We start from the raw sequence: 23322 nt of genomic DNA, 5'->3' as shown, positions 1-23322 counted from the left end.
GTACAGAAAACAAAATTAAGATTGCAATCTTTCACACATTTACATAGGAATCAGTCCCACTGAATTTACTGGGACTTGGAAGTAAACATACGTAGGTTTTTGTCTTAAGTGCTGCTCTCAGCCTACAAAAAATTTAAGAGGAGCTGGAGAACCTGAAAATAATATACTCAAAGAAACAAAATGGAAATCTGTTACAAAACTGAGAAGCCATTGAAAACAAATGGTACAGAAAGGTATGGGATCTCTAGGTTAAAAATATGAAACTAATACAATACAGACATGACAATAAGAAACAGAACGGATATTCTAATCTCACAGGTGAGCTGGATTCTAGAATTAGCCACTGCTCCTCCGGGTACAGAATCATTTTAAGGGGGGGGGAAATCAGGGTTATATTACATAAAATGGGGGGGGGGGTTTAAGTCCAATTGGGGGTTCTGAAGGAGTTGGAATTTGTTGGCAAGATACACGTTTGACATTTCCTTATGCTCTGCTTTCTCTCAAAACAGAATGACTGTTAGAGTTAAAGAATTTTAAAACTAGCTAACAAAGAGATTATTTAAAAAACCTTAAGGGATCTGTCCAAATTGTTCAACTGCAGGTGTGTGTGGCTGTGATTTCCATGACTCATAGTGGCTGGAGAAAGTGTCACTGATGTAATGAGTTACCTTTCTGTACTTGTGTTCCTGAGAACAGGTTTGGATTGCTCAGATAACATACAAATTATTGTATGAGTTTGACCTCTACTTTATCCCACAGATTAGCCTCATTAAGGCCTAAATCTGTAATAGATGCAAATCCAGCACTATTATCTCAGAATATTGTTAAAATGAAGGGGAATATACTTAAAATCATTAAAGTGTGTTTTGCTTAGCAATTGTATATAAAGGACCTCCATGTCGTTTATCTTGATTGTGCATACTGGGCAAGGGAGGAAAGTGGGTGACTTTTAATCATATCCTTTTTTACCTGACAATGCCTCCTCATTCTGGGGTTCTAGGCGCACAGGGGTGGGTGTTCATGTGTCCAGGTATTCAGATTACCTATAAAATGGTCAGGAAAAGGGTGACTGCTAGATCATTGGTCCTGGCATCTAGACTAGTTCCTTCTCCAGGCAGCTGCATACATGTGGGTCAGGGATGTCCACATGCAAAAATAGAAATCCAATGAGGAATAAAAATAACTTGGTGAATTTATTATTTCTGTTCCATCATCCTAATTCTGGAACAGTACAGAAGCCCTACCTCACTTGTTCTGAACACTACACGATAGTTGAATTGTGAACCTTCTTTTTCCTTTGCATCTTCAAACTTCTCCCTCCGGATGCTGACTGCTACTGGTCCTAAATTTTCATCTATTCCAAAGTAGTTTTGGTGCTCTGTAGTACATAAATAGAAGACAATAATGAAATATTAGACTGACAGATGCTTCCTTCTTCTTCACATGAGTGTCACTGGTTGAGATTAGACATTCCCTTCTTCCCACTGGCCATATTCTTTCATTGTGCCTGATGAGCAGGCAAACAATCACAACAAAAATATGAGTGTATTCAAGTGTCAGGACATCTGTTCAACCTAGATCAGGGGTAGGCAACCTGCGGCCCGCGGGCCGGATGCGGCCCGGCGAGGCCTTGGGACCGGCCCCAGCCCGGTTCTGCCGCCGATTGCCGCCGGGGCCTTTGGCCTCTCGCGTGCAGGGACAAGGGGGGCAATTGTCTATAGACACCTCAGAAACATGCATTTATATTAACATTTTTTAAAAAATCAGCAAATTTTTTTGCGTGTCCTCCACTTTTTAAAAAAAAGTGTCCACCATTTGAAAATGTTGTCCTACATTTGTCCTGGTTTATTTATTTATTTAAAATTTTTTAAAAATGTTTAATTATTTATTTTTTGGCTTCGGCCCCCCAGTTGTCTGAGGGACAGCAACCCGGCCCCCGGCTCAAAAAGGTTGCCTACCCCTGACCTAGATGGTTGTTTAGTTGATAACAGACAACAAATTTAACTACCAATATAGCCTGAAAAACCCACAAAAACCTATAGATGCCAGCCATGAAAGCCTTCGACTTCACATAGGACATTTCAGTTTAATAAAGCCAAGATAGGTCGACTTCAGACTTCCAAAATGTAATGTTTAACTAAAACCACTGGCTCCTCCAACAGAGGCTTAGTACATAATACACTTAAAATTAAGGAATTCTTGGCCCATGAATTTGGCTTTGAATACCAGAAATGAACGGAGTAACCAGTCTTTAAAAGTAAAGTCCAATTCTGGTTATTCCAGGATTTCTTTATTTCACCACTATAATTTGGGACAATAAGGGAAACATTTTATTATTCTAGTTGTTAAATAACTGAGTGTCAAAAATCTTTTCCAATTTTTTGCAAATTATCTAAACATCTACCATCAGACCCTACACTTCCTTCTGACTTCCTATGCAATAAAAGAACATGCAACTATTCCTAGACTAGTCACATTTATCTATATACTGGCATATCTGAATATGCGACAATTTCTATCAAGAAAATATGTACTGATTTACACTGTTTTTATCTCAGAACATTAAAATCCAAAAGTTTACCTAACCAGTACAACTGATTAAGAATCTCTAAATTGGGGGGGGGGGGGGGGTGGAACACAACTTTCTTATTTAACTATACTCAAGCAATTAAATTTTCTATAACCTTTGCAATAAGCAGCCATGTAACCACATTCGTCATTTTAACAATTATAGAAATAAGACTGATTTCTTTGTCATTCTACTTATATGTTCACTGAATGTGGGAGGAGGACAAGGGAAAAGCCTACCTCTCTTCTTTTCCCCAAAAGAACATCTTCTCTAAGCCCTTTTCAAGATCCTGCCCAGGATTTTTTTCCCTGAATTCCCCCCTCCTCCACACACATCTGTTTTAGGAAGATGAGATTTTCTAAAGACTTATAAGTTGTGGCATAAGTGCAACTCCACCGGATGAGAAGTGAGGATGCCAACAGAATGACAGACCACCAGTGGTTCTCCTGTAAATTTGTGGAAAATACCATCAGTGTATATGTCTTAGCAGACATGTTCAACTGATGAAAAGGGCCACATATATTGGGTTGGGTGTGGACCCACAAGATCCAAAATCTTTTATTCCCCTAACATATTAAATAACTGTTCTGATAGTACACCTGATGTACTACTTCAAGGAACTGGAGGGAAGAAAGAGGAGGCATGCTGGCCAAGGTGAAACAGTAAGCATAGCATGTGGCAATTAATTCATCAAAGAATCTCTTCTTCCCACCCCAGTATGGTAGAATTGCTCTAGCCACTGTTTTGTTTCATGCTACTCATTTTGCCAGTTTATTTTAATTATGTTTTATTATGAACTAAGGTGCAAGACACATGCAGAAATAATCCAGTTTGAGACCAATTTAACTGCCCTGGCTCAATGCAACAGAATTCTGGGAACTGTAGTTTTGTGAGCCTTCTCTGTCAGAGAGCTGTGATGACACAATACACTACAATTCCCAATATTTCCAACACTGAGCCAGTGTAGTTAAAGTAGTCTCAATCTGGATTAATTCTGCAGTGTGTTTTGGACCTAACTCAAATTGTTAAGTTCCAACTGGAATACAATCAACAAATCAGCAGGAACTTGTTAAGTCAATATTTGTGTAAGCCATTGATTTAATGATTCTACTCACATTATGAACAAAACCAGAAGTTATGCTTATGCATTTTGGGTTGAAACTTTATAACTTGCTATTAGACCCTGTCTGAAAGATTGAGTAAAAAAAAAAAAACCTTACATAAATTGTGGAAACACTGATTCCTTTGCTACCTGCACTTTTGTCAAATCCTTTCTTCTTTCTTCAGTCCTAAATTTATATCACTATCAATTACTTTGTTTTCCTCTTTCAGAGTTCAAACATTCCACAAGATTAGTTCTCAGTTAAATTCAGGATATTCTGACTGGAATCCTGTTGGCAACTTATGCAGGTGTGTGTGTGTACTGTAATGCAGTCCTGTTTGCAATAGGTCTGTTTAACTATGCAATAGCACTGATACAGCAGCCAAGAGGGCAATTGCAAGTTTGCTTTAATATATAGTTGAAAAGCAATCATCCACAGCTGCGGGCTGTGAGATGTCCAGACTATGCACTCCATGGTGACAGCACTAACGCGCACACATAGGCATGCATACACGCTAGAGACAAAATAAATCCATGCAGAGTCCACAGATTGCACCCATTTCTACAGATCCCAGCCAGGGAGTTAAATCATGCAGAACCATATTAAAAACACACAGGAACAAATTTTCATCAAGGCATCACCTAAAGGGATTTCCTCTTTGATCATAATTTTGAAAAATGTTGAAAATCTCAAATGGATAGTGGGAGAAGCCTGAAGTAATTCTGAGTCAAGAAGGGTTTACAATTTTCCACAGGAATATGATTAATTCTATAGCTTTTTGTCATTTCAGACAGTCTTCTCCCCAACTTTATCTTAAGAGTCAGAATATAATGGGAGATTTCTTCCCTTTATTTCCTACTTGCTTTTGTTATCTATACTGATATTTTTTTTCTGTTTGTGCTTATTGTCCCCTTCTGTTCCTGCTTCCTCTGTGAGATAACTTTTGAATTTGTTGACCTATTCAACTTTTCGACCACCCTATTAATCTACATGATCCTCTCTTTTTTATTCAAAGATATAGCTGTGTTAATCTGTAGAATCAGTAGGTAGAGAGATCTTGTAGCACCTTTGAGACTAACTGAAGGCAAGAAATTGGCAGCATAAGCTTTCAGACTTCAGTCTACTTCCAAAGTCTACAAAAGCTCATGATACCAATTTCTTTCCTTCAGTTAGTCTCAAAGGTGCTACAAAATCTCTCTAATCTTTTTATGTATCTGAGAAGTAGTCTCAAGTCTACAAAAGCTCATGCTATCTATTTCTGTCTTCCAGTTAGTCTTCAAAGGTGCTGCAAGGTCCCTTTGCAAACTCTTTTTTTTATTATTTTAGGCATTGTGATTCCTTCCCATATGTATCTTAAGCTTTTCTTTTTCAATTCATTTCTTGGTTTCAAATTTAACAAAATGGTTATCTGTTCTTTCTTTTTGTCCTCTTTACCAACATTCTGAAGCTATTGCTATGTCTCAGTTCTCCAGAGTTTGCATTATAAGAGAAAAGGGCTTTGTTAGTACAGATGTCCTGCCTATAGAATACTTCCCTAAAGAGGCTCATTTGGCAATGGTACCAATGCTCCAATCTTTTTGCTAAGAAACAAAAACATTCCTGTATGACATTACATTTTAACTTGGAATTTTAGACATTTTAAGGAATTTTATCCATTGTATTACTGTCATTATACACAATGGGTTAGATGCTGCCCCTAAAAATCAAAACAGGATAAGGGCTCGTTTATAACTATTTTAAAAACAAAACTTAGGCCCAGTCCAGATGGGTGCGATAGGGCGTCCTCCCCACGTGCAAGGGGCGGGGCTTCTAGATGCCCCTCGCACATGACAAGGCATCAAAATGGGGGCGCCCTACACAGATGGGCACTGCCATAATTACGTGACAGATGCCTAGCGTCTGCATGTCGCAGCACCATTGTGACGTCTCAAGTGCACCATTGGCGCACTGTGGTGTCATAATGGCGCCGCAAGAAGAACTCATTTTTTGCGGGGGTTTTGGGTCTGCGGGGAAGTCCTGCAGTCTGGAGACTGCGGCTTCCCCACAGATCAAAGCTGGGCACCAGAAGACCATCTTTTTTGGACGGTCTGTCCTGCACCTTAATCTCCATTTCATGACAAACCTATTGCAAAGTTTTCTAAGTAGGATTTATTTAGAGGAGGTTTATCATTGCCTTCCTCTAAGGTTGAGAGAATGTGACTTGCTAAAGGTCACCCAGTGGGCTTTCAAGGCTAAGCAGGTTTTTGAAACCTGGTATCTTGGAGTTCTCGTCCAACACTCAAACCATTATATCACACTGGTGGGGTACAGACCGCCGCTTTGCGGCGGTCTGCCGCCGCTGCCAGTAGGTCCGCGGGGGAGCCGGAGCCTTTACACGGCCCGACTCCCGCGCGGACCGAAAAAGAAGCTCCAAAATGGAGCTTCTTTTTCCATCGCGTTTGCGACGTAGCGAGGCACCAGGGGCGCGCTCGCTACGTCACAAGCGGCGCGACGCGTACGGACGCTCAGCGTCCGATACGCAAAGATGGCGCCGACCATGTAGAAGGGCCGGCGCCATCTTGTATGGACGGAGTCCGTACTAGGCCCAGGGGCGTCTATAAGAGACGCCCCTTTTTTAAAATGGGACGTCCGGAGGACGTCCCAAATGCCGGTGCAGAAAGCACCACTGTCTCAATCTGAATGGAGTAAAACTTGTTAAACAGGTTAATAGGTTAAAACAGATTTAAATGCTTAAAATAATTTAAAACCATTTACAGAGCATTTCGAAGTAAGCACGTTAAGCCCAATGATGTTAACAAGCAGCTGTGTTTTCACTTGATGCCTAATGAAGTCTGTGTAGGTGGCAATCAACCTCCAAGTGACACAAATGGGGTGTCACAGCTGTGATGTCCTCTCAGTGTATTAACCTCACTGGTGGGACACAGAGAAGGACCACAGCAGTAGATCTCAGGCAAATATAGGGAGTGGCACTCCCTCAATTACTGAAGTCCCAAGCCCTAGGGCTTTGAATATCATCTGAAACATCTTGAATTCAGACCAGAAATGTATTGACACTCAATGCAATTGTTTTAAGACTGATGTTGTATTACATCTACTGTATATGATATTCCAGTCATTTATTCATCACTGTAATTTTTTTCTTTCCCCCTTCTCCAATTTCCAAAATCTTCTGCTCTTACTTCTTTCAGAAAGTGTCTCAAAGTATATTTTCTCCTTGACCTTCTGCTTCTGCCAAGTAACAGTTTTAATAAACCAGTAGTTTGCACCCCCTTTCTTATAGTTTTCTTCCTATTCATTTTCTTTCCCTTCCAGTCTTGTTTCATTAGACTGTAGGACTCAGTGAAGGAACACTGCTTCATCTTTTACACACTTCTGAGTCAAGTATAAGACAAGGGCGCGTTACAGACCGCTGAGAAGCAGCGGTCTGGCTCTGCCTCCGCTTGCAGTGTCCGGGAACTGCAGCCTTTAAACGGTGTGGCTCCCGGACGCTGCAGAGAAGGAGCGCGGAAATCGCGCTCCTTCTCAGGCCCCGGAAGAGGCACCGCGAGTGCCAAAGGGCGCACTCGCGGCGTCACTTCTGGTGCGCCACGTGTGGATGCAGAGCGTCCGCTACGTCAAAATGGCGGTGCCCATATGAACAGGGCGCCGCCATTTTGTACGGACTGAGTCTGTGTTAGGGTAAGGGGCGTCTAGAAGAGACGTCCCTTTTTCAAACTGGGACGTCCTCAGGACGTCCTTAATGGCGGTTTGTAACCCGCCAAGGATTTATTACATTAATCTCTCTTTCCTGCAGACAACATAAATGATTTTAACATGTCAAACTTTTGACACAATTGTTCTAGCTGCAGCCCTACTAGTCTATGATGCCGATACTACTTTTATTTCTGTCTACCATGTGATGATCTCTGGGGTCCAAACTGCCAACACAGCCACCCTGTTCTTGGCCTTAGTTCCAGGGGATCCCTTAAAATTCCCCTAGAGTCTCCTGGGTCTCTATTCTCGTTCCTTGCTGAGCTGAATGAGACCTCTTGAGATCCTCTAGTCAAGCTGCCACCACCCAGTGAATCTCCAGTCAATTCCCCTTAGCACACACTGAGCCTTGCTAAGGACTTATAGTTTCCTTCCCTTGCTAACCTGAACAAGCAGTAACCGAGCTAAGACACGTGTACAGGAGCAGAGACAGCAGATACTTTTAAAGAAAGGTATTTATTCTAAATAGACAGAATAGAGCAAAAAGGTATCATTCATGCAAGGCCTCCTTGCCTTCTTGCTACCATCACATTTGTCAATTAAAAGTTGATAGAAACATAAATGCAAAGTATTCTTTAAAAGGTAAAAGATTTATTATAGGTTTATGGGATGGTTATTTGTTTGGCCATGGAAAACAGTGTACACCCCATAAACCTCAAAAGAACATGGCATACAGATCCCCTTTCTTTCCTCACCCAGCACTACTAACAAAATAACTAGAAAAAAGCAAGTTTGTAAATACAATGAAGTGTGAAAGAGCCTCTGCCTCCTATACTGTGAAATATTTCACAGCTTCTACTGAACTTTTATGTGGTATCCATAAAACTACAGTCCAAGCATAGAGGAAAAGGATCATATTCTTAAAACCCTAACACCACACACCTTGAAGAACTGATATTAAAAATATTACATCGTCTATTATGTTAATGTATCTAAGGGGGCTTGCAAATCCCAGTCATGTTTCCATTCTAAAAGTGGTTACTCTTCAAAAGGCATTAGTATCTCTTAATGATTTTTAAGAATATTTTAACAATATGTCTCCCTTAGTTCCAATTGAAGTTGACACAAAATAGGTAAAGAAATAGATATTTCTGTGAAAATAGTTTAATGAATGTTCTCAATATTTACAGAGACAATGTACACACACCTATACTATTCAAATAGCAAAGTTTGAATTGTAAAAATCAAACCATGTTATTTCATCTTTGGAAGGGTATTTTACATAGCTAATATAAAAGAGAAACTGGTAGACAGATAAGAACACACTCAACCTACTTTACTTCTAAGAAAGGTTGACACAACACTTGTCTTCAGGGAAATACAATCACTGAACCAAAATACAAGGAAGATATTCAACAGTTCTTTAATACTGTGCACTCTTAGGCAACAGATCCCATCTGATCTTGTCTGCTAAGCGGGATAAGCTCTGGTTAGTATCTGGATGGGAGATCACCAAAAATGCCAAGTGCTATAGGCTATATTTCAGAGGAAGGAACTGGTAAACGTACCTCTGAGCATTCTTTCCCTAAGGAAACCCTATGAATCACTTCACATCACTGGCTCTCTGAGTGACTATTTAACAATCCTTAGAACAAGGTAATAGAAAAGAAAAACTTGGCACAACATCTTGATACATGTTAAAGCCTCATAACGTTAATTGGTGTGTCTGTATAATATACTACAAAGTGAATAAGAGCATGTTGCTTATGGTATTTTTTACAGATGCCATAATGTTTTGCTTGTTTCCTATTCTCAACAAAGACATTTCAACTATCAATTACATAATAATCCTCTAAATAACATTGTTCATACCTTTAATTTTCATGTTTATTTGCGAAAAAGAGCCCTGGTGACATGACAAGAGCATGTATAAATATGTAAAATGAAATGATAAGAGCATGATACAAGAGTAACATAACAATAGTATGTAAAAACATAACATGACTTCTGAAGACAAGCATACCAGCTGAATATTAAACAGCTAAACAGATTGTAATTTCTATTTTATGCAGTAGAGCCATAACAATGGTGTCTTCTAATCAAGTTCTATTTTTTAATATATGATTATTTCCATTTAATAAAGCTTATCCAAAAATTTCATTAATTCTTCTGAAACCCAAGAGTGAAAAGTTCTGGAGAAAACTGCTTACCTTTTCCATAGAAAAACTTTCGATAGTAATATGCACCAAGATCAATGTGTTCGATAATATAACGTTTTACTTTCTCCCTGTGAATTGGCTGATTCTCCCTGGGTACTTCCAGTACAGAAACACCAGCATTTGTGCAATGTGAACTTAGTGAAGATTCAAAAGAGCAACTATCTCCTGAGGAAAAAGATGCTGAGTTTGCCCTGCTGAGTGCAATCCGCCTATCACCTTCCCCACCAGTTTCATTCCTGAAATAAGGACAACTCAGTACCAGGTCATTACTTTTCCCATCACCTTCATCAGCATCTAGGTTTTCTTTTGAATTGAGATCCTCTTTACTTCCCAAAGGAGATTCACAGCTTCCAATCTGGCCTGATACCACTGGAGATTGTGAGGCAGCCGAAGCCCCAGTGGTTATATTTTTTCTTTTCCCCACATTAATTCTGGCAACCATTGCTTCATTTATGTTAAAAAGAATGCTCTGAACATCGTAATGTGCAAAACACTTCTGACAATTCCAAGGATGAACATTTTTCTCATGTCTACAATCCTCTAGCTCAGAGGAAAATTTAAGAGTTTCGTGTTCACTTTTAGCAGTTCTCAGTTTTCTGAAGAGAGATGTTTCTACAGATTCTGACTTCAGTCTCCATTTGAAAGATTTATCCCGATCTCTACCAATAAGCAGAGCACTATCCATGTAGTCCAGTCCAGAAATTCTGAAAAATTCTCCTCTGGAAATTTGTGCTGCAGCATGAAGACTTGGAGAAATTGTGGGGTCACAGTGGAAAAACTCTGGAAATCCAAATGGTATGTGTGTTTTATGCTCAACATTTTCTACTCTGTAGCCTCGAAGCATTGCAAAAAAATTCTCCCCAGACAAGCCTTGCCTATCAATTGATGAAGTGCTTCCATATTCCCTATGAAGAGCTGCTCCTGTATTCGGGTTAACAGCATTCTGGTCTAAGACATCTTCAGAGTCTATGTCACTGATTGTAACATCACTGTTGCTTCTTTGCCTTATAGGGTGAAGACCCCTATGTGGAGAATGCATAAAAATGTCTCCTAATGCATACTTGGCCTCTGCAAATTCAAAATCAGTATGTTCTTTTTGCTGCCCCTCATTCTGGTCACCATTTACTGACCCAACACTCTCATAACTGGTTGCAACCCTGTTTTCCCAAGGAGCTTTGCTTAATTCCTTGACACCATCTTTCTTAGGTGGCCATTCAGATACTCTGGCTCGGACCCCCATTTTGGGCACAGCTGGAGTACCATTGGTCGGATTGCTACTTTCACCTTTGTTGGTTGTATTTAGAGAAACAGGGGGGCCCATATTACCATTGAGAGCTTTAAATTTTCTGGCAAAATAGTCATCAGATTGCATAATTCTTGCTGATTCCTTGGTCTTTGAAGATGCTTTGCCAGGCTTGTGTTTTTCTTCTTGTAAAGACTTTGGATCACTCATATCCAAACAGCAGCAAGATAATGTTAAGCTTTATCTTCAAGGCTAGCACTATTGATCTAGCACTTCCATTTTATATTTGAAAGAGAGCCATAATGTTTCTATATATTTTTCAGGTAGCCATTGCAGAAGATATTTTGGTAGAACTCATTTCTCATTCCTGAATTTTTTAACTTCAGATCAAGACCAAATTTGGCATGACTTCACTTCTATTTCACGTACCTGTACATTAAAAAAGAAAGAAGAAAATCAATTAATATATATCCTAAGGATATAATTCTTCACTGTTTTTTCCCTCAAAGAAAACAACAAGCAACTTTAGCAATTTTCTTCCCCTTATTATAAGCTCTTTGAAGACCACACAGCCCTTGAAGCTTATTCACAATTCAGGACTTAATCTGCACAAAATTTCCACAAAAGATTGTTTGTAAAGAAAACATGGCTGTTTTCACCCCAAACCAACCTGGTGAAAATCTGCTGCAGAATAAGTCCTGAACTGCAAAGATTTTTATTAGTCAATTATTTTTATCAGGGTTTTACAACACTAAATAAATGGTTTTGATCATTTTAAAAATATTCATGCCATAGCTAACATATTTTAGCCTATAGTCTAAAATGAACATACAACCCTGTCAACACCAAAACTGGCTCTGAAATGCAAAAATTCACATGACCGTAGCAAGTACACAAGTAAACCATTAGGATGCATTTCAAGGATATGACATACATTAAGTACTATAGAAAGGGATAGATAATCTTCTTCAGTTTCATTATACTACAGTACTGTTCCTTTTTCTGTTATAGTAAGAAGGCAGTTTCACAATGTATACAACAGTGACAACTTTGACCATCCAACTTTATAATGTATATAAATGAGAAGAGCATTATTGCATTCCAGAACTGGGTTTGCAGCATGAAAGCTTTGTTTGTTAAGCCTAAGAAAGAACCAGACATTCACATGCACCTGTTTCTGATACACATCCAGCTTTAATGAAGATACCCAATTTTTAAACCGGTTTCCTGCGATGTCCAAACCAAGCAGCTATAGTTTATGGCCTCCTTTCAAATGAAGATATCAGACCAGAATAAAATCATGTTCTCAAAGGACAAGAGAAGAGAACCTTTAAACCAACATTTCCTTGTTCAAATATAATAGGAAACTACTATAAGAAACTAGAATATCAACACTACTGCACCATGGTATCTCAGACAGAGATTGTGACATATGAAGTGGACTTGTTCTTTTTGTCCCAAACCAAAATAAATATTCAAAATACACATTTGAGACCATCCTATAGTAAGAGATAATTATCACAGGACAATATTACAGAATTACAAAATTACTGCATTAAATAATACCTTAATAATTGGAAAAGGAGATGAGAATATATTTATTTATGATGCATATATGATTACATTTTCACAGCATTCACATTTATTCATTATGGTCATCATGATTATCATCATGTCTCTTCCCCAACATGGGGGTGGCTTACAAACTTTAAATTTTTAAAAAAATATAAGCTATTGTAAAATCTTTCACATTTCAAAAGTTAAGAGCAAGTAAAATAGGCTTGAATGTGTGTTTTGAAAACTCCTATAGGCTGTGTGTGCATCTTTATTTGCATCTGCAGGATTTCCTATAGCCACAGGACTCAGAACCATGGAAAAATCAGTACTTCTCCCCAGACTATAGGTCTGCAAGGAGCAATTTTTGAAAGGTAAGCACATTAGCATTCGTCTAAATGTATATACATTTCTTTAAGTGTACACACGTTTAAAGGAAGTTTAGCACATAATTCTCAACTAGAGAAAAGTTTGGCTAGGTTTATTTCCCCTAAGCAAATGGCATATGCAGCAAGTGGGCTGAGAGAATAAAAGAGGGACAGAATTTCAGTTCTGCCATCTTCTAAAAAATGGCTCATACGCATACACTTAGAGACAAGCAGAACCATTCAAGTTCCAAACCTTCTACCATACAATGACAGATATAAATAGCAGGTTCTTGGATATATATTTTTTTTGCAAAATAATAAATTCAAATATTGTTGTTGTTGCTGCTGCTGTCTGCCTTCAGGTCGTTTCCAACTTATGGCAACCTAAAGCAAACCTATCATGGGATTTTCTTGACACTATTTGTCAGAGGAGGTTTGCCATTGACTTCCACTGCAGCTGAGAACATGTGACTTGCTCAAAGTCACCCAGTGGGTTTCATGGCCAAGCTGAGAACTGAACCCTGGTTTTCAGAGTTGTAGTCCAACACTCAAACCACTGTGCCAAGCTGGTAGAAATAATGTCTTGAACTCAGGAATTTTACTCAATGGGATATAAATACTGTAAATAAATAAATAAATAACACAAAGTAACTTTAATAAGCTTCATTGCAATGTTGTGCTTACAGCAGTCAGAAGGGATAACCTAGAATATGGCAAAGAAGAAATTCAGCTAGTGGCAAAGAGGAAATTCTATACATTGTGGCCTAAACTAAAGCTGAGCCATCCCTGTTAACCTTGCATTTCTCAGTGAAACTAAAACCTGTTCAAGAGCAGAATTTTTAAAAAGAGAATCCAAATGCACACAAAGCTGCAGCCGGAACAAATAATCGTTACAGTTATTATATTAAAGACATAGACAATTTTAAAGGGAAGGGTTTTATACTAATTATGCTACAATGTGATACAGCTGGGACTACAAGTATTACTACAGCATGCTGCTCCTAATGCCACATGCTAGTTGATGTCATGGTTAACAATTCAATCAGGCACAAATCAGTCTTGATTATTAGAATCATAGAGTTGGAAGAGACCACTATGGCCATCCAGTCCAACCCCCTGCCATGCAGGAAATCCAAATCAAAGCATCCCTGACAGATGGCCATCCAGCCTCTGTTTAAAGACCTCCAAGGAAGGAGACTCTATCACCCTTCGAGGGAGTGCATTCCATTGTCGAACAGTCCTTACTGTCAGGAAGTTCCTCCTAATGTTCAGGTGGAATCTCTTTTCCTGTAGCTTGCATCCATTGTTCCGGGTCCTGTTTTCTGGAGCAGCAGAAAACAAGCTTGCTCCCTCTTCAATATGACATCCTTTCAAATATTTAAACAGGGCGATCATATCACCTCTTAACCTTCTTTTCTCCAGGCTAAACATCCCCAGCTCCCTAAGTCGTTCCTCATAGGGCATGGTTTCCAGACCCTTCACCATTTTTGTCGCCCTCCTTTGGACACGCTCCAGTTTCTCAATGTCCTTTCTGAATTTTAAGAAGAGTCCTCCCATCCTTTCCTTTGTGTGAAAATATCTTCCTAGTCTGGTTTAGGAACTCAAAAGAGTCATGTGTACCTCTATCTTGTAAGAAGTCTCTTTACACATTAGACTATTAGTATAGCTAGTCTACATTGGCTAGCACGGGGTATAGCTACAGAGGGTGGATGGGGGAGATGAGGGCATTTCATCGTCAAATAAGAATTCTGCCACCCTTAGAGTTTGCCTCGAGTCCCTAAATGGCACAGAGTGGGACAATGAAAATCATTCACAACCAGAATTCTTATATTTGGTTTGTTTGCATCCCCTTGGGAAATTATCCTGCTTTATTATTATTGCTCAATGGAAGTTTTAAATTACTGTGATGCTAGAAATTCAGGGACTGAAGGAAAATTTTCATAGTGGAGCAGAATTTTTACTGGGGAGGCAATGCTTTCATCCTTCCCCCCCATCCATAGCTACACTGCTAGACTCGTAGCAGAATTCTGTGTTTTCAAACTGACAAGTATAAGACATGGACTAAACAACTGCAGTTGGGCCAAGGGGTCAAATCTGTGTCCTGGGACCTTCTAATGGCCATACACACTGCCAAAAATACCAGAAAGCAAAACAATACAACTCACTTCCCCAGATGCTGCCTTATGGTTTTGAAAAAGCACATTGTTTCTGTTGTTAACCAGAGTTAAGTAGGGCTGCAACCTACTTAAAAGGTGACATGCCTCTTCCAGGGGCTCTTTCACATTACAGAATTATAGCACTATTATTTCACTTTAACTGCCAGGGTTCAATCCTATGAAATCCTAGGATTGGCAGTTTAGGGAGGGACATTTAAATTTCTCAGTTAAAGCACTCCAGTGCCTCACCAAACTACAAACTCCAAGATTCCACAGTTTGTGAACACTAGCAGTTAAAGTGGAATAATAGCACTACAATTGTGCAGTGTATATGGGCCCCAGGAGAAGCAATTCACCTTTTTTGGCCAGAAAAAAACAACAGAACAGGGAATGTGGAGGACTGAATGCTGCAAAACAACCTTTGGGACCACTGAGGACCCAGGGCTTCACCTTCCCCACCCCAGATGAAATTTAAGTCCCTTTGTGTAAAAAGTATATTTTCACTACTAAACTGCTCTTTCTTATTATTTCGCATCTGGTTTTTAATGTCTGCCAACCAGTCACATATCTTTTATCTAAAGATCTCAATCTTGCATAATATGAGGCTGCAGTTCTGCCTATTTTGGTGCCCTGGGGAATTCCAAATGATCCTAACAGTCAATGGCCTAGTTTGGATATTACAGTAATTTATAGGCACAAACCCTGGCTATGTCAAATTCCTCTTTCCTTCCCTTTTTCTGGTCATGGCCACAAGGAGGGGATGGGAACCTTTCAATTCTGTTTTTAACTGCAGTTTATATTAAGTCTGAGCATGAACTCTGACATCGGTAAGCTCATATAGGGAGATACAGTCCTTCAAATAACCTGGACCCAATTCATGTGGAGCTTTGTAGAGGTAGGTCATAACTAGTACTTTAAATTGTACCTGGAAAGAAGTCAGCAGCCTGTGAAGCTGTTGCAGCAAGAGAGTTGTGTGCTCCCTACAGCTAGCCCAAGTTAACAATCCGGCTGCAGCTCTATGGACCAGCCGAACTTTCTGAGTACAGTAACCTCCAAAAGCAACCCCACATAAGAGCATTTTATAGCATTCTCAGTGCAACTAAGGCAGATGCTACCATGGCCAGATCTGACATCCTGAGGGACAAGAACAGCTCACACACAAGCTTTAACTATTCAAATGCTGCTCCTGACCACTTCTGGATCCTGGGCTTCCACGCTCAGAGTTGAATACACCCAAGCTGCAAACCTGAGTTTTCAGGAGGAGTGCAATCTCATCTGGGCTGAAACCCTACTCTTGATCTGTCTTTAGATTGACCGGGAGCCTATATGTCTTGTCTATATTAAATTTCAATTTGACTGTCCTCATTCAATCCATTACTGCTCTTAGTTTAGGACAAAGACAGCTTCCTAGGATTGAGGTGGAAAGGAGTAGTATAGTTCAACAGTCGAACATGTTGCCTTGGTGAGCGATAAAATATCCTTCTTTGGAGGGTTTTAAACAGAGGCTTGATGGCCATTTGTCAGGAGTACTTTGACTGTGTATTCCTGCATGGTAGGCGGGTTGGACTGGATGGCCTTTGGGGTCTCTTCCACTCTAGGATTCTATGATTCTAGAACTTATTATTATTATTACTACGACTCAAATACTGATAGCACTGGACTCCAAAATTCTGGACAACCTCTCCCTGTAGCTTTATGCATATATTACATAATATAAGAGGAACCTACCACCCCTCCAGGAAGGAATGGAGTCACTGTAAAACAGTGCCTCCAAGTCCCATTTCATCAAGGTGAAAACCAGGTATCAAAATCCATTAAGAAGTCAGCAGAACCAACAGGGACACCCTCTCCCTGCCAGTCCCCAGCACAGGTAATCAATCAAGGCAACCAAAGCTGTCTCTGTCTCATAGCCAGGCTTGAGCCAGATTGAAATAGATTTAGAGAATCCATCTCATCCAGAAACCCCTGGATAGCCAATACACCTTCTAGTATCTTGCCCATACTAGAAACTGGCTTGTAATTGCCCAATACAGTGGGATCCCGAGAGGGCTTTTTCAACAATGGTCTTATAACTGGCCTAAATCATGGTTTATGAAGATTTTTCTTTTCTTCTCAGTACACCAGTTACTACAATTTAGGGATAAGACTCAATGCTAAACTGGGGAAACTTCACATCTCCCTCCTTGTGGTTGTGCCAGAAGAGGGGTAATGAGGCTGGGATATACAGGTCTGCATCATATCATCTTAAACAATAGTCAGGAAACATTCAAAGGCAGCCATAATATGTGGTTATTTCCTAATTTTTGGAGAAAAACCAAGGCTTGAAAAAGATGGTTAAAAATGGAGGGTGGATTAGGTAAATGCTATTTCATTGGTGCACTTCATTTCCTCTATAGATTTTCAGTAGCAAATACATTTCCCCCCAGCTTCTTTTAGCCAAGCTGCACCTGCCTATCTACATTTGAGGTTACCTCTACATGTGAACTGTTGGGACAGCACTTGATAAATTTTGTTCTTTATTTATTTGTTCTGTTTATATTATGCCTTTCCTTCAAAAGCCTCAAGGTGGCACTTTATTGATCTTAGCAAACAAGAGTCATGATTACAAAGGGAAGAGAAATGAACATAGTTTTTAAAATAATAGGAAACAGAAAAATGGTCTAGCATCAGTTGCAGAGAGGAGAAAGAAAGAGAATAACAGATGGGTACGAAAAAGTGAGGAGCATAACAATTTGCTCCAGAGACTTGTTCAATAGATCTCTTGCATGGGGAGAAATGTTGATAGTATCAATGATCTTCACATCAGTGATGTAACATCAAAGTAAACTCATATGGGATGGAGGAAGCAGGGGGGATTGTGGCTACAACACATTAAATGGTAGCTCAAAAATTAGCCATCAGGTTTATTTCTTGAACTAAATTTGCTGCAAGGCTGGTTCAGAAAAGAGAAAATTCCATGGGCACAGGGGTAATCAATAATAGATTAAAAAGAAAAGAGCAAAATTAGAGCCTTAATTTTCCATTAATGTGCATGATATAGCATAGCTCCCTCACATTAATAAAATTATTATGGTTTTAGTCTTGCACCCCGGCTCTATGAAATACTATATATACTCATGTATAAATCTAGAAAATTTTGTCAAAAAACTGGCCCCCAAAAATCTAAGACGACTTACTTATGGCTCAATATAAGCATTGTACTTTAACTCTTATTTTTAAAAAAGGAAGCATTCTATGGTGAAAGGCAAGAGTGTAATCTATCCTGGAAGAACTGACCCTCCTCCATGCTCTCATCCATCCAACTGTGAGTGTCAGCATAAACAATTATGCCTGCTGGAATTAAGTTCTTTGACACTGTTTTCCTTTGTTTCATCCTCTGGATCCTCTGTTACATGTTCCTACACTTTACCCTTTGCTTCATCCTTTGGATCCTTTGTTACATGCTCCTACACTTTACCCTTGACTTATCCATGGGTCATATAAAAATTCATAATTTTAGCCCCCAAAATCTATCCTCAACATATACATAAAGTCAACTTATAGTTGAGTATATATGGTATTTCCAGGCCCAACAGGAGCATTCTAGAACTACACAAGAAGATAGTATTTAGTCTTCCATTCTATTTGACTGCTAAAAATAAGATTTCTTATTTCAAGTAAACTGTTTAGTTTATCTGGGAAATTATTTGCATTTTCTGTGTCCTAAAAAGGAGGAGAATAGTGTGCTGTTTTTCCTGAAGAAGTTTGCTGAGCTTTCTCTGAACTCCAGGGGAGAAGAGGACTAAATGCTCTTGTGGTTATTATAAATTCATTCTAACTCACAGCTATTCACATTAAGTTCTCAGTTCAATGGAATCACCACCCAACACCCTTGTAAAGCTGAATAAAGCCTCACCAATTTCTTACTTCCAACTGTGCTAAGGATTGCTTTCACCTTCCTATGAGAACATTTGTACAGAAAATGTACAGAAAAAAGAGAGCCTGGTACTTTTAACATTTAAGCAAGAATGAAAGGTATCAAAAGGTTTCTCCTCACTGGGAAATATTATAGGAGTTTCTGAGGGATGGGTTTTGGATTGTTGTTGGCTTTTGTTTTGTTTTGTTTGTTTGTTTTTTGCTTTGTTTTTTGTTTGGATGTCAGGATTTTCCTGCATGGTTCTGCATAAAATACTGTTTTGTACAATGTCCCAATACATAAAACAAGTGCTGAAATTTTTTCCTCAACCTCCTTTCTCATCAAGGATGAGAATATTTGACAATGAGTCTTTATATCCTTAAGCAAGAAAGGGAACCATGGGGTTGGGGAACTGTGGTAAAGATTATCTAGGTGGATAAAATTTATCATTACTAAGTGAAAGATGTGCATCTGTCCAATTACTTCTTTTACAAAAGTATTAGAACTATAGGGTCTTCTCCTTTGCATCTTGTCACCTATTGCACATAAATATTGTCTTTTAACAATAAAAACAGACTACTGTGACTACTAAGAGGACTTAATGTTACATATGATCACTAAAAAGATTAATAATTAAGTAAAAAGTAAATAATGAAGTAAAAAGAAAATAAAAATCTAAAAAGGGGAGAGGTCTGCTTAAAAATTGTTTTTTCTTAGAATGAGACAGTGTGCCTCTCTTGCAACCCTGCAGTTAATGAGTACACAGACACATTCTCTGAATGCAAGCCACAGATGCTGGCGAAATGTCAGGAAGAAACTCTAGAACCCACAAAAAACTATGGATGCCAACCATGAAAGTATACATACAAGTAAATTAAATTCATGCTCTCTACCATGATAACCAGTTTCCATCTAGAGCTGGCCCTCTGTATCCACAATTTCAACCATCCACAGCTTGAAAATATATACACACACTCTCTCTCCAAAAACAAACCTTGATTTTTCCATTTTATATAATGGACACCATTTTACTATGCAAATGTATATAATGAGACTTGAGCTTCCATGGATTTTGGTATCCATGGGGATGGGGGTGGTTTTGGAACCAAACTCCAGCAGATGCCAAGGGCCCACTGTATATTAGAGTTAAAAATAAGTTTTTTTTTCCTCACCTAAAGATTATTATATCTTTGTGTAACAATAAATTATCTTTGTATTACAATTATCTTATAGACTGATAAGTAAAATCACAGTATTTCTGTGATAGATTCACCTTAGGGCAGTGTTTCTCAAATAGTGGGGCGCGCCCCCCAGGGGGGGCGCGAGGCTCCGTAAAGGGGGGCACGAGGACCTGAAAGAAAGGAGGCTCCCCAAGGCTTGGGGCCTAGGCAGGTCTCCTCTCTAGTCCCCAAAACAAAGCCTCGACCTCTTCTGGGAGAGACAGGAGGGCCAACTATTACCTTTTAGGAGCCTCCTGCTCCATCCTCTGCAAAGGTGAGCTATTCCGCCCTGCAACAAATATCTCCTTTACACGCAACTCTCCTCGCAACTTTATTCTGCTGCTGGCCCTTTAAGACTTCCCCGCCTCACAGCTCCTCCTGCCACCCTCTGATTGGCTGCGACAGGGTGGGTGGTGTACAACTATTGGCTCTCCCAAGTGTCAGTCAGGAAAAATGATGACATCGTCAATCCAGGTCCCTTATGTAGGAAGGGAGGGAGGCATGCTGGGAAATGTAGTTTTCTAGTCACACCAGCTTTTGGAAGAAATATATTATATATCATATATAATATTTTTAATTTCTAAAGTCAGGGCCGCCCCCTCATACTGTGCTGCCTGAAGCAGACTAGGAAAAAGTCCTTAGTTGTAAGGGAAGCCCTGCAATCTGAAGGCTGGAAAGTATTTTATTTTTAGTATAGAGTTTTTCTATCGATTTTTTAACACATTTTACATTTTAATGTAGATTTTTTAAACTTTTTATATATTTTAATGCTTTTGTTTTTGAAAATATTGAAAATGTTGTTGTTTTAAATTTGTTGTTTCCTGCCCTGAGTCCCTATATTTGGAGAAATATAAATAAATAAAATGATGATGATGATGATGATGATGATGATGATGATGATGATGATGATAACAGCCTCTTTTCATGTTAGTTTTAAGTCTGAATTAAAGGCTTTCCTGTTTTTCTAAAGCGTTTGGAAGTTTTATTTTAATTATTATTATTATTAACCTTTATTTATAAAGCGCTGTAAATTTACACAGCGCTCCACATACAATCTTTTTAATTAGACAGGTAATGTTGTTTTATAATATTACATTTCTATGAATGAATGAATGAATTCAACTATAAAAATTATAAAAAGAGTATTAAAATAAAGTTCAAAATGCTTTAGAAAACAAGAAAGCCTTTAATCCAGATTTCATTCGTTCATTCATTCAATTTTATATTTGATTATGTGTATTAGTTGCTTTTATAGCAATGCACTTTACCCACATAATTTGTTTATAACTATATAGTTTTATATTTTATTATTCCTTAGATTATACGGCCCTGGCAGGATTTAATGTTTTGAATTGATTGTGTTTGTAGAGCGCCATGTAAACTTATGGCACTGTACAAACAAACTATTATTTATTTATTTATTTATTTATTTATTTATTTGTATCCCACTCATTTCCTATAACTGGGATTCAGAGCGGCTTCACAATATTAAAAGAACAATACAATTAAAAACATAGAAAAGAGGTGCATTAAAAAGGAATTAAATTGAAAAGGAATTAAAGTGTTAAAATAGATAGCTATTTTAAAATAAAATACATTTTTTAAAAATAAAACTGTATAAAAATTTTAAAATGAAACAACATCCCAAGCCAGTCCTTTACAACCATAATAATAATAATAATAATAATAATAATAATAATAATAATAATAAATACTGAATGAGATGCCAGAAAAACTGTATTTGGGGTTAAAGGCCCCTCATAAGAACTTATAACAATTTTATAGACAAATGATACTATTTACAGTCACGCGGGGGGGGGGGGGGGGGAATTGTTTTCTTCTTCCTAGGGGGGGCATGACAGAAAATAATTGAGAAGAACTGCCTTAGGGTCTCCATAACCCAGAAATGATGTGCAAGCACACCACACACATTCATTTAGGAGTGTTTTTTCACAGCATTATTACACATCCACTGTATGTTAGATTGTATCAATATGTAATACAGATCCAAGATTATCCAGCTAAATATAGAGTACCATAAATTGATTGCTCATAAGACTTCATTGTGAAGCATACAGCTGCAGCATAATCTACACTTCAGTGCCTCTTGAGACAGAAGTACCAACTGCCAAGCACATTAGCATACACAAAACGTGGGACTAAACCATGACATCAGTTTATTTGCATCACTGGAAATCATTTGTTTGGAAACAAATCTAAAGCCATATAACCTCAGAAATTCTAAATAAACCATTTCTGAAAATGAAGTTGCAAAGTCTATAGGAGTACAGGAATGCATTTGAAAATGTTAAGGAAAAAGCAACATGGGATATACAGTGAAAGAAATAAAACTTGTATGTGAGAGTCAGGATGACTCAGCAGAAGCAATCAGAAGCCACACAGGTATAATAAGTAATGTAATTAACAAGTCCTAAAATCCAAGGACAGAAATGCAAAGTGGATAATTGAATACACCTGAGAATTGTTAAGTGGACAAGGTGAAATGATGAAATCATTAATTGTGGGATGAACCAAGAGAACCAATGAAATGGTTGTACACGCCCACTGGGTGGAAACTGACAAGAGTGGGTGGTATTTTCCAATGACTATAATAATGGCTATGAATTCCAATGTATTTTTTGGGTAGTAGTGGATAGTTGAGTTGTATTGGATAGTTTTGGAGCTGTATATAGTAGAATAAAATAGATCTTTTATATAAGACTACTGAGTTGTCTGGTGTCTTGGGTGAAGATACAAGAGCCAGCTGGATCCTGAAGAAGTGTGAAGACTTCTGTGGAAGCAAGAGTGAGAAGGCTTGGAGAGTTTGTCGGGGTCTTCAGCCTATTCTCTGTAACTCTGCTGCTTTAGAGCAAAGCTTTAACCACTGACCAAAACTGGTCAGCGCCGGTGCGTAACAAGGTGGTGAGTTTGAGCCAGAGGTGAAGAGCTACAACTCCCATCATCCCTGACAGAAAATACAGTACTAAATCTGGAAATGGAAAGTAAGCGCATCTTTGAAATTATTACACAGCTTGTTGCTGCCCAGAAGTTCTGAGGGTGCGGGGCGGAATGTATGGAGAGAGGAGGTCCTTCAGGTATCCTGGGCCCAAGCCATATAGGGCTTTATAGGTTATCACCAACACCTTGTACTGTGCCCGGAAGCGGATGGGCAGCCAATGCAGATCTTTAAGTATAGGTGTAATATGGCTGGCCCTGGAAGTACCAGTGACCAGTCTGGCTGCCATATTCTGTACCATCTGTAGCTTCCGAGTATGATATAAGGGTTGCCCCATGTAGAGCACATT

The 23322-nt window shown here is 38.8% G+C and overlaps 1 protein-coding gene across 9 annotated transcripts in view; it reads right to left on the bottom strand.

The window, feature by feature from the left end:
- The window catches only part of SIPA1L2 (signal induced proliferation associated 1 like 2), a 125355-nt gene that overhangs the window by 71155 nt on the left and 30878 nt on the right, over positions 1 to 23322 (bottom strand). For 8 of the 9 annotated variants that reach the window (XM_042449893.1, XM_042449838.1, XM_042449901.1 and 5 more), the window contains exons 2-3: positions 9573 to 11253; positions 1245 to 1378 (exon numbers count right to left, since the gene is read on the bottom strand). In XM_042449893.1, the coding sequence (XP_042305827.1) occupies positions 1245 to 1378; positions 9573 to 11034 (1596 nt within the window). In that variant the 5' untranslated portion in view covers positions 11035 to 11253. Of the gene's footprint in view, positions 1 to 1244; positions 1379 to 9572; positions 11254 to 20257; positions 20376 to 23322 lie in introns of those variants that run through there. The other variant, XM_042449847.1, reaches the window with a different exon arrangement.

Source organism: Sceloporus undulatus, chromosome 1 (genome assembly GCF_019175285.1).
Source record: "Sceloporus undulatus isolate JIND9_A2432 ecotype Alabama chromosome 1, SceUnd_v1.1, whole genome shotgun sequence".
NCBI classification, from domain to species: Eukaryota; Metazoa; Chordata; class Lepidosauria; order Squamata; family Phrynosomatidae; genus Sceloporus; species Sceloporus undulatus.
This window is presented reverse-complemented; position numbering and strand designations above follow the sequence as displayed.